This window comes from Coregonus lavaretus, assembly GCF_964263955.1.
Source record: "Coregonus lavaretus genome assembly, chromosome: 31".
In the NCBI taxonomy this organism is placed as follows: Eukaryota; Metazoa; Chordata; class Actinopteri; order Salmoniformes; family Salmonidae; genus Coregonus; species Coregonus lavaretus.
The window spans coordinates 20442173-20457442 of record NC_140018.1 but is presented as its reverse complement, the minus strand read 5'-3'; the positions used below and the strand labels follow the sequence as shown (position 1 = coordinate 20457442).

Here is a 15270-nt window from a genome sequence, read left to right as displayed (position 1 = left end):
CTACGGTGTTTAATCAATTTTAGAATAAGGCTTTAACGTAACAAAATGTGGAAAATGTGAAGGGATCTGAATACTTTCACCAACATTTCTTGGCTATATCTGTTTTTTGTGGTTGCTGATCATTTTTGCAGTCAAATGGATGTGCCCTTGAATGACAAAGCTTTGTGAAAATCTGGTGTGCTATATTTTCTGCTGCTGCTTTGTACAGTACTGAGGATGTAATTAGTTGTCTCTGATTGGGACAGGAGATTAACTGCCAATGAGATTCTCTGCATTATCTGGAATCACTAAGAATTTAGATTATTATTGGTAAAGCGGGATTTGAATGCAAAGCCTTGAAATATTGTAAAAGTTTAGACCTCTGAAAATAATGAAATAATTCACCAGTTATCTGCATACTTTTATTTCAGTTTTACAAAACCTTACCATACATATAAATGAAATATCAAACAAACATTTACACAGAGGACTTTAGACTTATTTTACACATTAAATCAAATGTATTTACACGTTTACACACAATCATCCACAGGAAATACTGTTATTTGGCATATTTACAATTCTTACAGTACAAGACAGCATTCTGAAACATTACACTTAGTTGGTGAACAATAATTTGAGTAGACTCTTGCCTGTAATACATTGGTTGTAACAATCCTGTTATTTTATCTCTTTATAGTGGGATCTTTCTTTGTTCAATTTCAGTATGGTTTACAAATAATATTATATTTACATTTAATATATATACTTTCCAAAGTTTTATCAAAAGTGATCCAAATATAGATTTTTTTTATGAGGATTTGTGACATTAAGAAGTAGAATCCCTTTCAACTATTTGTATTGGCAGCATATGAAGATATCCTTATTACATAATCTGAATGATAAACAACACTCATGCAAGTGTTTGGTAAAGAATGTGTCAGTTTCTGCACATTTTCTGTTCAGGTTACAACATTGACACTTCACTGCAGGCATCAAAATACGACAAGCATGGCGAGTGCATTTTATATTTCATGGTGTCAGCGTGTCACACTGACTTTTTTGTACAATACACTTATCAATGTACATTTTCTGAGGAGATGCATGTGTGTGTGCATGCATGTGGTGGTAGGGGACAGGTATGGAGTAGAAAGCTGACCGACTGAGGCTCTCTAGAATTTAGGAAGGTTGAGGCAGTGTGGAGGCACTGGATGGAACTAACAAACTACTGGTACAACAAACAGAAACCCTGTGCAAAGCTACAAGGCATGTAGGCCTATGCCAGTGTGGGAGTGGGTGAGGAGGGTGTATGGGTGTGCTTTTGGAGAGTGTAGATAGGGGAGAGTATAGAGATGGGTTTTGGTTATCTGACCCCTCTCTTCTGTGTCATCCCAAACCAGTGCAAGAAAACATCCGGCCTGGGGCTATGATGTCAATGAAACTGTACAACTCAAAGGATAATTGAACAACACATTTTCAACACATTCCAGTGTAGCCTATCTTCAGTGAGATTCAAATTAGGGATAGAGCACTGTCTGAGTATTAGCCAGTCTATTTGCTATCTCCGCTTAGGGCATATCCTGGGGCATAGATTAATACAGCCCACAATGCTAAAACTAATCGACCAACTCCTTTTGTAAACTGGCCAGTCATGAGGCTTCCTCCTCTGAGTGAGATGAGTGTGCTTGTAGGATGCTTTCTCACACTGACGTAATCCATTATTTGAACCGGAACTCTTTTCAGTTATGAACAATATAATGCTTCCATTTGGCAGACACCCTCGCTGAAGCACATATAAAGGGCTGGGTAAGACAGAATTGGTTTTAAGGTTCTCACGTCAATATCAATGTATTACTCCAAAGAACTCAGACAAGTTATTACACAGTGCTGCTGCCCTAATGCACAGTGCCAACGAGGGAATGCTAAAGCCAAACGGCTGTCTAAAATCACACTACATCAGCACAAACTGGTGAAGTGATTGTATACAGTACTAAAAACATGTGCTGATACATTTACCATGATATTTTCATCTCTCCGTCTCCCTCCCTGAAATGCAGTTTCTTGTGATAGTTTTCTAATGAAAAGTGGCAGCTGTCCATTTTCTGAAGTATCAATATCTCCTGAATGAATGGTATTTATATGGGAATCTTTGGCATGATATGGTGTACATACAGACAGTACCATAGTACATTTGTTCGAGTCCTGTTAAGCTGATGATGGATCAGAAATGTTTCTTGGTTTCATGGTGATGCTTTCCCACAGTGTTTCCACTCTTAGCTTACATCCTCAATGATGCTTGTGTATGTTCTTTATATTGACTGGCAACTCTTTGGAGAACCCAAACCCAGCCCGCTCCCTTTCAAAATGGTGTCTCTCCCGTCCCCATGGTGACTGTGTCTGTTAGTCCATAGGGTCCTGGCAGTGTGTGCAGTAGGCCATGTCGTCAGAGTAGAGCTCCACCTGGATGGTGGTGCTGTAGAAACCAAACTTGGTTTGGAGGATCTCTGTAGCCTCCTTAAGGACACTCTGGGGATCAGCATTCTCATCTGGAAAACAACAATGACCATAACAGATGTCAACAATCATGTAATGTCTAACTGTGAAGTTATGTATGATATTGTTTTTCTGTTGGCCACTTTTGGCAATGTGTGTGAATGAACATGGTAGATTGTGCACATACAATCTAAATGGATGTGCCAGACTAACGGTGATTTCTCACCGATGGCTACGTGGACAGAGACCAGGGTTTGTCCTGCCGTCAGGGCCCACAGGCGCAGGTTGTGCATAGCCTTCACCATCTTCAGAGACAGCAACACCTCTTTCACTGAGTCAAACTCTATTCCCTTAGGAGCCCCTGTAAAAGATGAGGACAGATGAATATTTAATCAACAGTTAATTAACTTCAAGGAACTCAAGGCCATGTTTTACTGATGTATTTTTCTATAAATACATTATTTTACAAACAGAGAAATGTCTGGAAAAACATTTTATTGTTTGAATTTACCTTGGCTCAGTTCAGAGCAAGAGAAACAGAAAAGGCTGCTGAGTTGAGTTTACCTTCCATGAGTATCCTGAAGACATCCCTGAGGATGGTGATCGTGGTCCCCAGGACAAACACGGAGAAGAGGAAAGTACAAATGGGATCTGCTACTTTGTATTCAGGCTGCAACAGAAGGTCCACAGGAGAGAGTATTAGGTGAGCAGAGGGGAGTGGTATCAGATGGTGATGAGGTGCTGCTCTACTGATGTCATAACACATTAGGCCACTCAGATCACAGGGAGGGTTTTTAATGGAAGAGGAATATATTGCAGGGCGATGAGACACGTTAAACCCCTTCCTACTGAGACTAAACAGCATCAGTAGCACAACAGTTTTTCTCCAAATGGTGTATTGCTAGAGGTCAATTTCTAACTTTTTGCACAAGATATGCCCAAGAACCTCACATTCAGTGAACATAAATATATAAGGGATACACTTGTTGCACTGTAAATAAATACAGTATAACAATATGCCATAATGTATTTTGTACTGTAAGATGTATGTAAACACTAGTATTTGTTACTGACCCTGAAGAAGATGACAATGGCAGCCACTAGGACCCCAACACTCTGTAGGAGGTCTCCCAACACATGAATGAAGGCTGCTCTCACACTGGTGTTGCCATGGCCATGACCCAGAAGGGCATGGGAGTGGCCGTGACCCACATGGGAGTGGCTGTGACCCACAGGGCTCTGCCCATTCTCGTCTATCTGCTGGTAGCCTGAGCCTTGGGCATGGAAGGTGGTAGAGTGGTGGAGGATGTATGCCATGCTACAGGACAGAGGGAATAGAGAATGCTACATGTCAATAGTCTAAAGTGTCTTCTCTTAGTTTTTCTTCAATTCATATGCTCTGGGGGGAAAAAGACAGCATAGTTGAATGCAATATGGCTGACTCCAGCTAAGTTATTTGCATCACTATGTGTCGTTTTTTTCCCCATTGAAGCCGTGATAATGAACCACTCACATGATGTTTACTATGACGGCACAGCCAGAGGTGATGAGCATCGCTTGACTGTTGATCTCATAGTCGTTCCTGACTATCCTCTCGATGGCCAGGTACACCAGCACCCCAGTCACTATCCAGATGGACATCACTGACACCAGGGCTCCTAGGATCTCTGTGGGGGTTGGAGACAGTGACGATCAGTATCACACATCCAACGACACATGGAAAGGTCATTTTAGAGCATTGTGACCCTGGCTATTATCATTCAGCTAATACAACATTCTCCATGTTATCTGGAAGCTAAATGGTAAAAGCAAAAGTACATTCACAGATGTTTTCAGGTGGTATGTCATGGGCCTAACCTGAGCGGTGCCACCCAAAGGTCATGGTTTTGGTGGGCGGTCTGGAGGAGATCCACAGGGAGAAGAGACTGACCATCATGCTGCCAAAGTCAGTCAGGAGGTGAGCTGCATCTGTCATGATGGCCAAACTGTGCGCCAGGTAGCCCCCTATAGACACATTGACACAATGGAGACGTCTCATAGAGGCAGCCACACATCAGATCCATGTTTTAGATGCTATTGATGATGAATAGGTCTCATGAATGGAAAGTACAGACTATGTGTTTGAACAACTAAACAGGACTATACGTTTTGATTCCAATGACAGCTGAATCGAATTTCACTTAAAGGGCAGCTTTGATTTGGCCACATTTTAGATTTAGTTAATTAATAAATGCTAGCGGCCATGTCTGAATTCAAACGTGAGTTGGTTTCAGGGTGTGGCTTGATGTTGGTGTCTCTTGTGTGTGTTCGCAATTAGCTTCAGCTAGCTGGTGTGCGACTGATGCTATCCAGAGCCAAACCAATTTTGCCAATCTCAGGGGCTAGTTAGGGACCGTCAATAAATTATACAATGTAAATTTGACTATTTTCATGTTGCACAACTTTTAGTTCTCATTAAATGCTCTCAATGTTTGTATATACATTTTTACAATTTATAGTTGGTATGAGGTTTTTAAGTCATTGAAATTTGCTAACATATGGAATTTTTTTAAGATGGTCATACCATGGAACATTTAGCTATTTGGTTTTGAATTTTAGGACCCCTTTTACGTAAAACAAAAAAATAAACGCATTGAATAACATCCATAAATGTAAAAAAAAGACAGTAAAAAGGAATAAGGTTTTGAAGCTCAGTAAATATATATATATATATGTATATTTTTTACACATATTAAACCCCTTATTTTTGTTGGAACAAAACCACCTCCATACTTCTATTAATTTGTGTGTGTTACCTTCAGATGAGTCCCATGACACTTGTGGGGGTCATAGAGCAAAATGGAGAACACAATGGTGTTCATGAGAGTCTCCCCTTTCCACACGGTTCGGCTGCTACAGAAGTATTTGTGAGAAGACCGGTTTTTGGGATGTCTCATGGTCTGACAAACACTGCTGTAGCTAGGCCACCTTCCACTGCAGATGCAGAAGGCAGGCATAGATAAGCAGATGCGGTGGATTGAGATTTATGAAGAAAACATGACGTCTCTATCTTAAACGGATAGATTTTGATGGGGATTTTCTTATTATGTTAGCAGTAGCGGTACGTGGGTAAAATCACTGGGGAAGCCAAGCTAAATAACAATGTATTAATTAATGGTTGGATCAGAATCGCCGTTATAATAATTGGCCAGTACGGAGAATTAAGTAAAACCACAAGTCCAAATCCCTTTCTCCATCCATGGCTAATTTAGGAAAGGGACAATTTTAGCTAGCTGGCTACCCACCGGAGGATAACACAACGAGATGCAACAATTCTAGTTTTTCTGTTAATGACGTATGCTCTCAAATAAGATTTGATAGGAGTGACGCCAAAATCCAAGATGGCTTCCCTTGACACTTGTTTTTGGTGCGCCAGGACCATTCGCAGTTGAGCTCACCCAGTTTAGCGCAACGCTGATTAGCACATGTTTTATACTTTTTTTGTCTTCAATGCTACGGGCGGCAACAATGTCATACTCGTTTGGACCAGACATTATCAGATAGATGGCCTACACCTAGAGAGACAGAGGAGCACTGTTTCACTCGCTCGGATGCTTTCTCCTGTGAGATACATTCAGCCTCTTGCAAACTGAAGGAAAATTATGAAACAGAGACTAAATATATATATTTTTGTGTTTTTATATTGTTTTTGTTGGTCAATTCTTTTGGGAAGCCTGGTTTCCCTTGGCATCCATTAATACATGCCACTGTATGTTAGTTAGATTGAGGCATGGGTGCTTCAATATACTCTTAATTAATCATCAGCAAAACTCTGAAATTCCCTATTGAAATTAGATTGAGTAGTAAGAAGATATGAGTTTCAGTTTCTCCCAGAGTAATAATCGCTGACTTGGAGATATCATAGAAGTTGAGAAGAAACAATTAACTTTTTACAGCAGTGTGAATAAAATTGATTAGTCAAAGCTCTGGCTGGGAACCTAGAATTTATATAGAATATTAAATACATAAAATATGGATTATAAAATGTAAATGTCATGCTTTTTTTCCTTCATATTTTACCTTATCTCTATTGTCCTTTGGGCTGACAGGACATTTGTCTTTTGGGAGGATTTCGACAGTAAAGGCTGGATGCATTTCAAGGAGCCTCTAAAGACCATTTACAGAGCAGAAGAGTTGCACAAGGTGCAAAGGCTGCTCAAGGTGCGACAGTGATTCAGAAACTCCACAAAGCTTCCCCTTGAATTTCAAGTTCAAGGAACCTACTCATAGTTATTCTAGATCTGAGTATTTGTACAGAGTTGAGTGGTCGGAAGTCCCGCTCATCGCTCCGGCGCTCCACGTCCTTTCCAGCCGCTCTGCTAAAAACCGCTCCTCTCTCACAGGAAAGAAACTGCTGCTCCAAATTCGTTCCATTCATTTTTTATTTAAAATCACCATTTAACCAACACCCACCTATTTTTCTGACTACGTGGACCTACCATTTGGTTTTGAAGTATTGAAAGCAAACCTTATGATTTGACTTTAGGAAGCATTCATAATTTCAAATAGGCTACATGTCATATTAAACAGCATATAAACACTAAATAGGTCAGGAGCCAGACAGATAGCCTAAGAAGGAACAAAGATGAATTATTTAGGCTATATTATTAGCCTATAGCCTACAAATAAATACATTGTGAAGCATTTGCGAGTGCGACCCACTAGGCTGGGAGGAGAATTAAGGGCTCAGCGTTTAAACATTTCATTGTATTAAATCATTATAGTCTATTAAATGCACATATACAGTGTGGGAAAAAAGTATTTGATCCCCTGCTGATTTTGTACGTTTTCCCACTGACAAAGACATGATCAGTCTATAATTTTAATGGTAGGTTTATTTGAACAGTGAGAGACTGAACAGTGAAATCCAGAAAAAAGCATGTCAAAAATGTTATAAATTAATTTGCATTTTAATGTGGGAAATAAGTATTTGACCCCTCTGCAAAACATTACTTAGTACTTGGTGGCAAAACCCTACGTTTCTTGTAGTTGGCCACCAGGTTTGCACACATCTCAGGAGGGATTTTGTTCCACTCCTCTTTGCAGATCTTCTCCAAGTCATTGGCAACTCGAACCTTCAGCTCCCTCCACAGATTTTCTATGGGATTAAGGTCTGGAGACTGGCTAGGCCACTCCAGGACCTTAATGTGCTTCTTCTTGAGCCTCTCCTTTGTTGCCTTGGCCGTGTGTTTTGGGTCATTGTCATGCTGGAATACCCATCCACGACCCATTTTCAATGCCCTGGCTGAGGGAAGGAGGTTCTCACCCAAGATTTGACGGTACATGGCCCCGTCCATCGTCCCTTTGATGCGGTGAAGTTGTCCTGTCCCCTTAGCAGAAAAACACACCCAAAGCATAATGTTTCCACCTCCATGTTTGACGGTGGGGATGGTGTTCTTGGGGTCATAGGCAGCATTCCTCCTCCTCCAAACACGGCGACTTGAGTTGATGCCAAAGAGCTCGATTTTGGTCTCATCTGACCACAACACTTTTACCCAGTTCTCCTCTGAATCATTCAGATGTTCATTGGCAAACTTCAGATGGGCATGTATATGTGCTTTCTTGAGCAGGGGGCACTGCAGGATTTCAGGCCTTCACAGCGTAGTGTGTTACCAATTGTTTTCTTGCTGACTATGGTCCCAGCTGCCTTGAGATCATTGACAAGATTCTCCCGTGTAGTTCTGGGCTGATACCTCACCGTTCTCATAATCATTGCAACTCCACGAGGTGAGATCTTGCATGGAGCCCAGGCTGAGGGAGATTGACAGTTATTTTGTGTTTCTTCCATTTGCGAATAATCGCACCAACTGTTGTCACCTTCTCACCAAGCTGCTTGGCGATGGTCTTGTAGCCCATTCCAGCCTTGTGTAGGTCTACAATCTTGTCCCTGACATCCTTGGAGAGCTCTTTGGTCTTGGCCAGGGTGGACAGTTTGGAATCTGATTGATTGATTGCGTCTGTGGACAGGTGTCTTTTATACTAGTAACAAACTGAGATTAGGAGCACTCCCTTTAAGAGTGTGCTCCTAATCTCAGCTCGTTACCTGTATAAAAGACACCTGGGAGCCAGAAATCTTTCTGATTGAGAGGGGGTCAAATACTTATTTCCCTCATTAAAATGCAAATCAATTTATAACATTTTTGACATGCGTTTTTCTGGATATTTTTGTTGTTATTCTGTCTCTCACTGTTCAAATAAACCTACCATTAAAATTATAGACTGATCATTTCTTTGTCAGTGGGCAAACGTACAAAATCAGCAGGGGATCAAATACTTTTTTCCCTCACTGTAGACTGTTACTTACTTAGAATTAAATACAAATGAGACGAAAAATGCCTTATTAAGCTCAGCACAGTTTCTATATTCGTTTTTAGAAACAAGTTTGGCCAGAGTCTGTGGCTTCAGGCTCACGGGAGAATACAATTGCAGACCAACTGGCAGGGCCAGCTCTAACCTTTTGGGGGCCCTACGCAAGATTTGTTTGGGATGCCCCCACTTCACAGCAAAACATTTTAGTGGCCCCCTTTGATGGTGGAGAGAGATTTTAGTTTTAAAGTTAGTTTCCTGCAATTCTACACATTTTCCCATTGGGCGGAGAGAAAACTTTGCAATTTTTTGACACATTCCGTGCAATTCTACTCATTTTGCCATGGGGCAAAGACAAAATGTTTGCAGTTTTACAGCAAATTTCCTGAAATTCTACCCACTTTGCCATGGGTGGAGAGACATTTTTTGCAGTTTTAAAGCCATTTTCCAGCAATTCTACACATTTTGTAATGACTTATGCCATGTTAATATGATAGAGTGAGAATGACTAACAAAATCAATGTGGGCCCATGGAGGGCACATTCCCTGCATGCCATGATTACTACAAGTTTAGATAGCTGGCTAGACTAACTACCAATCTAAACATTGTTAGCTGACATTGCTAATTGAGTGACTGTCGGTGACTGACATTACAAGAGAAAACTGCTGATGCACAACCACATTAAGAAATTGCACCTGGTGTATTATACTATTCTTACTATCAATAGTAAGTTGAGACCCCGACTGAGTTCCTAAAAACTCTAAGTGTCTTAGCGCACTTATGCCTGGAACCAGCCCGGGGCACTGGGGATTTAACGAACTCCATGACAGTAGCTACAGCAAGGCGCAATAGCAGCATACAAGTAGCCTACAAATAAATGCATGCTGAGCCGGGCATGCCCTGAGCTCTGAAGTTAGCACTACTGGAGCTGTACTGGAGCGGAATTGGAACAGGCGGGAAGGCCGACGCTCCAGCGTTTGGGAAACTCGCTCTATGCTCCAGCCAAATTGGGCTTCACTCCTGGCTCTGCTCCACTCACCTATTTTTTGTATTATTTTTTTTCACCTTTATTTAACCAGGTAAGCCAGTTGAGAACAAGTTCTCATTTACAACTGCGACCTGGCCAACATACTCTGGTATAGATGACAGTTTTAGGGCCTGGAGTTTTTCCTATGTGACCGGAGAAACAACATAGCTATAGAGAAAAACATTACCCTGATAGGCCTACCAGATAGTCAATAGCTTCTAATGAGGGACCAGAGTATTTCCTGGCCACGTCACATGGTCAGTAAAAGCTACTGGCCCTAGGTATGAAATAGCATTTTAGACTGACTAATAACACACTACTCAAAAAAATTAAGGGAACACTTAAACAACACAATGTAACTCCAAGTCAATCACACTTCTGTGAAATCAAACTGTCCACTTAGGAAGCAACACTGATTGACAATACATTTCACATGCTGTTGTGCAAATGGAATAGACAACAGGTGGAAATTATAGGCAATTAATAAGACACCCCCAATAAAGGACTGGTTCTGCAGGTGGTGACCACAGACCACTTCTCAGTTCCTATGCTTCCTGGCTGATGTTTTGGTCACTTTTGAATGCTGGCGGTGCTTTCACTCTAGTGGTAGCATGAGACGGAGTCTACAACCCACACAAGTGGCTCAGGTAGTGCAGCTCATCCAGGATGGCACATCAATGCGAGCTGTGGCAAGAAGGTTTGCTGTGTCTGTCAGCTTAGTGTCCAGAGCATGGAGGCGCTACCAGGAGACAGGCCAGTACATCAGGAGATGTGGAGGAGGCCGTAGGAGGGCAACAACCCAGCAGCAGGACCGCTACCTCCGCCTTTGTGCAAGGAGGAGCAGGAGGAGCCCTGCAAAATGACCTCCAGCAGGCCACAAATGTGCATGTGTCTGCTCAAATGGTCAGAAACAGACTCCATGAGGGTGGTATGAGGGCCCGACGTCCACAGGTGGAGGACGTTTGGCATTTGCAAGAGAACACCAAGATTGGCAAATTTGCCACTGGCGCCCTGTGCTCTTCACAGATGAAAGCAGGTTCACACTGAGCACATGTGACAGACGTGACAGTCTGGAGACGCCGTGGAGAACATTCTGCTGCCTGCAACATCCTTCAGCATGACCGGTTTGGCGGTGGGTCAGTCATGGTGTGGGGTGGCATTTCTTTGGGGGGCCTCCATGTGCTCGCCAGAGGTAGCCTGACTGCCATTAGGTACCGAGATGAGATCCTCAGACCCCTTGTGAGACCATATGCTGGTGCGGTTGGCCCTGGGTTCCTCCTAATGCAAGACAATGCTAGACCTCATGTGGCTGGAGTGTGTCAGCAGTTCCTGCAAGAGGAAGGCATTGATGCTATGGACTGGCCCGCCCGTTCCCCAGACCTGAATCCAATTGAGCACATCTGGGACATCATGTCTCGCTCCATCCATCCACCAACGCCACGTTGCACCACAGACTGTCCAGGAGTTGGCGGATGCTTTCGTCCAGGTCTGGGAGGAGATCCCTCAGGAGACCATCCGCCACCTCATCAGGAGCATGCCCAGGCGTTGTAGGGAGGTCATACAGGCACGTGGAGGCCACACACACTACTGAGCCTCATTTTGACTTGTTTTAAGGACATTACATCAAAGTTGGATCAGCCTGTAGTGTGGTTTTCCACTTTAATTTTGAGTGTGACTCCAAATCCAGACCTCCATGGGTTGATAAATTTGATTTCCATTGATCATTTTTGTGTGATTTTGTTGTCAGCACATTCAACTATGTAAAGAAAAAAGTATTTAATAAAATTATTTCATTCATTCAGATCTAGGATGTGTTGTTTAAGTGTTCCCTTTATTTTTTTGAGCAGTGTATCTTCCAGCCTTACCTATGACCTCTCCGATCATGAAGATGAGGCACACAATGGAGGCGATGTACAGCTTCTTCTTAGCCAGCAGCTTGTCATGGTTCTCCTCACTCACTGCTTTGTTACCATGGCAATGGGCACCAACAGGCTGCTTCTTCAGCTTCATGGCACCAGTCACATCTCCGTTTTCAAACGGGAAGTTGGGATAGTCTTCTTTGGAGTCTGGAAAGGAACTGGAAAGGAAATTACACAACATAATTTACAGTGCATTCGGAAAGTCTTCAGACCTCTTGACTTTTTCCACATTTTGTTACGTAACAGCCTTATTCTAAAATGGATTAAATTGGGTTTTCCCCTCAATCTACACACAATGCCCAATAATGACAAAGCAAAAACATGTTTTGGAAAATGTATTGAAAATAAAAAACTGAAATATTACATAAGTATTCAGACCCTTTACTCAGTACTTTGTTAAAGCACCTTTGGCAGCAATTACAGCCTCTAGTCTTCTTGGGTATGACGCTACAAGCTTGGCACACCTGTATTTGGGGAGTTTCTCCCATTCTTCTCTGCAGATCCTCTCAAGCTCTGTCAGGTTGGATGGGGAGCGTCGCTGCACAGCTATTTTCAGGTCTCTCCAGAGATGTTTGATTGGGTTCAAGTCCGGGCTCTGGCTGGGCCACTCAAGGACATTCAGAGACTTGTCCCGAATCCACTCCTGGTTGTCTTGGCTGTGTGCTTTGGGTTGTTGTCCTGTTGGAAGGTGAACCTTCGCCCCAGTCTGAGGTCCTGAGTGCTCTGGAGCAGGTTTTCATCAAGGATCTCTCTGTACTTTGCTCCATTTATCTATCCCTCGATCCTGACTAGTCTCCCAGTCCCTGCTGCTGAAAAACATCCCCATAGCATGATGCTGCCACCACCATGCTTCACCGTAGGGATGGTGCCAGGTTTCCTCCAGACGTGACACTTGGCATTCAGGCCAAAGAGTTCAGTCTTGGTTTCATCAGGCAAGATAATCTTGTTTCTCATGGTCTGAGAGTCCTTTAGAACTCTGGAGCTCTGTCAGAGTCACCTCCCTGACCAAGGCCCTTCTCCCCGGATTGCTCAGTTTAGCTGGGCGGCCAGCTCTAGGAAGAGACTTTGTGGCTCCAAACTTCTTTCATTTAAGAATGATGGAGGCCACTGTGTTCTTGGGGATCTTCAATGCTGCAGAAATGTTTTGGTCCCCTTCCCCAGATCTGTGCCTCGACACAATCCTTCGACCTCATGGCTTGGTTTTTGCTCTGACATGCACTGTCAACTGTGGGACCTTATATACAGTGGGGGAAAAAAGTATTTAGTCAGCCACCAATTGTGCAAGTTCTCCCACTTAAAAAGATGAGAGAGGCCTGTAATTTTCATCATAGGTACATGTCAACTATGACAGACAAAATGAGGGAAAAAAATCCCGAAAATCACATTGTAGGATTTTTTATGAATTTATTTGCAAATTATGGTGGAAAATAAGTATTTGGTCAATAACAAAAGTTTCTCAATACTTTGTCATATACCCTTTGTTGGCAATGACACAGGTCAAACGTTTTCTGTAAGTCTTCACAAGGTTTTCACACACTGTTGCTGGTATTTTGGCCCATTCCTCCATGCAGGTCTCCTCTAGAGCAGTGATGTTTTGGGGCTGTCGCTGGGCAACACGGACTTTCAACTCCCTCCAAAGATTTTCTATGGGGTTAAGATCTGGAGACTGGCTAGGCCACTCCAGGACCTTGAAATGCTTCTTACGAAGCCACTCCTTCGTTGCCCGGGCGGTGTGTTTGGGATCATTGTCATGCTGAAAGACCCAGCCACGTTTCATCTTCAATGCCCTTGCTGATGGAAGGAGGTTTTCACTCAAAATCTCACGATACATGGCCCCATTCATTCTTTCCTTTACACGGATCAGTCGTCCTGGTCCCTTTGCAGAAAAACAGCCCCAAAGTATGATGTTTCCACCCCCATGCTTCACAGTAGGTATGGTGTTCTTTGGATGCAACTCAGCATTCTTTGTCCTCCAAACACGACGAGTTGAGTTTTTACCAAAAAGTTCTATTTTGGTTTCATCTGACCATATGACATTCTCCCAATCCTCTTCTGGATCATCCAAATGCACTCTAGCAAACTTCAGATGGGCCTGGACATGTACTGGCTTAAGCAGGGGGACACGTCTGGCACTGCAGGATTTGAGTCCCTGGCGGCATAGTGTGTTACTGATGGTAGGCTTTGTTACTTTGGTCCCAGCTCTCTGCAGGTCATTCACTAGGTCCCCCCGTGTGGTTCTTGGATTTTTGCTCACCGTTCTTGTGGTCATTTTGACCCCACGGGATGAGATCTTGCGTGGAGCCCCAGATCGAGGGAGATTATCAGTGGTCTTGTATGTCTTCCATTTCCTAATAATTGCTCCCACAGTTGATTTCTTCAAACCAAGCTGCTTACCTATTGCAGATTCAGTCTTCCCAGCCTGGTGCAGGTCTACAATTGTGTTTCTGGTGTCCTTTGACAGCTCTTTGGTCTTGGCCATAGTGGAGTTTGGAGTGTGACTGTTTGAGGTTGTGGACAGGTGTCTTTTATACTGATAACAAGTTCAAACAGGTGCCATTAATACAGGTAACGAGTGGAGGACAGAGGAGCCTCTTAAAGAAGAAGTTAGAGGTCTGTGAGAGCCAGAAATCTTGCTTGTTTGTAGGTGACCAAATACTTATTTTCCACCATAATTTGCAAATAAATTCATTAAAAATCCTCCCATGTGATTTTCTGGAGAAAAAAAATCTCCATTTGTCTGTCATAGTTGACGTGTACCTATGATGAAAATTACAGGCCTCTCTCATCTTTTTAAGTGGGAGAACTTGCACAATTGGTGGCTGACTAAATACTTTTTCCCCCACTGTAATAATATGCCATTTAACAGACGCTTTTATCCAAAGCGACTTACAGTCATGCGTGCATTCATTTTTTTGTATGGGTGGTCCCGGGGATCGTACCCACTACCCTGGCGTTACAAGCGCCATGCTCTACCAGCTGAGCTACAGAGGACAACTCATCAGAGAAGATGACCTTACTCCAGTCCTCTACGGTCCAATCCTTATGGTATTTTGCAAACCTCAGCCTGGCTCTTCTTTGCTTCTCATTGATGAAGGGCTTTTTTCTAGCTTTGCACGACTTCAGCCCTGCCCCCAGGAGCCTGTTTCAAACCGTCCTCACCGTGCACTTCACCCCAGCTGCCGTTTGCCATTGTTTTTGTAGGTCACTTGATGTCATCCTATGGTTGTTGAGTGACATTCAAATGAGTTGGCGGTCATCCCGATCAGTAGTGTCGTTTTCGCCCTCTGCCGGTCTGTAGCTTTGTTGTCCCCAATGACTGCTGCTTGACCTTGTTCGTATGAACCACCGTCTTTGAAATTTTAAGGATGGAAGCAACCTGACGCTCACTGTATCCCTCTGCCATTAAAGCCAGAATTGAACCCATCTTTTCCTCACTCAAAACTTTCCTTTTCAACTCTTTTGGCAGGTCAATAGTTATTTTTTTATTAATATTACTTTTGAGGTAC

The 15270-nt window shown here is 42.9% G+C and overlaps 1 protein-coding gene across 1 annotated transcript in view; it reads right to left on the bottom strand.

Annotated features, from left to right (window-relative positions):
• Positions 1-516: 516 nt before the first annotated feature.
• Positions 517-15270, bottom strand: part of LOC311106396 (proton-coupled zinc antiporter SLC30A2-like) — a 31752-nt gene continuing 16998 nt past the window's right edge. Inside the window, exons 3-9 of the mRNA XM_084148730.1 lie at positions 11711-11922; positions 4330-4476; positions 3986-4139; positions 3547-3790; positions 3037-3142; positions 2699-2833; positions 517-2525 (exon numbers count right to left, since the gene is read on the bottom strand). Of these exons, the coding sequence (XP_084004856.1) occupies positions 2380-2525; positions 2699-2833; positions 3037-3142; positions 3547-3790; positions 3986-4139; positions 4330-4476; positions 11711-11922 (1144 nt within the window). The 3' untranslated portion in view covers positions 517-2379. The remainder of the gene's footprint in view (positions 2526-2698; positions 2834-3036; positions 3143-3546; positions 3791-3985; positions 4140-4329; positions 4477-11710; positions 11923-15270) is intronic.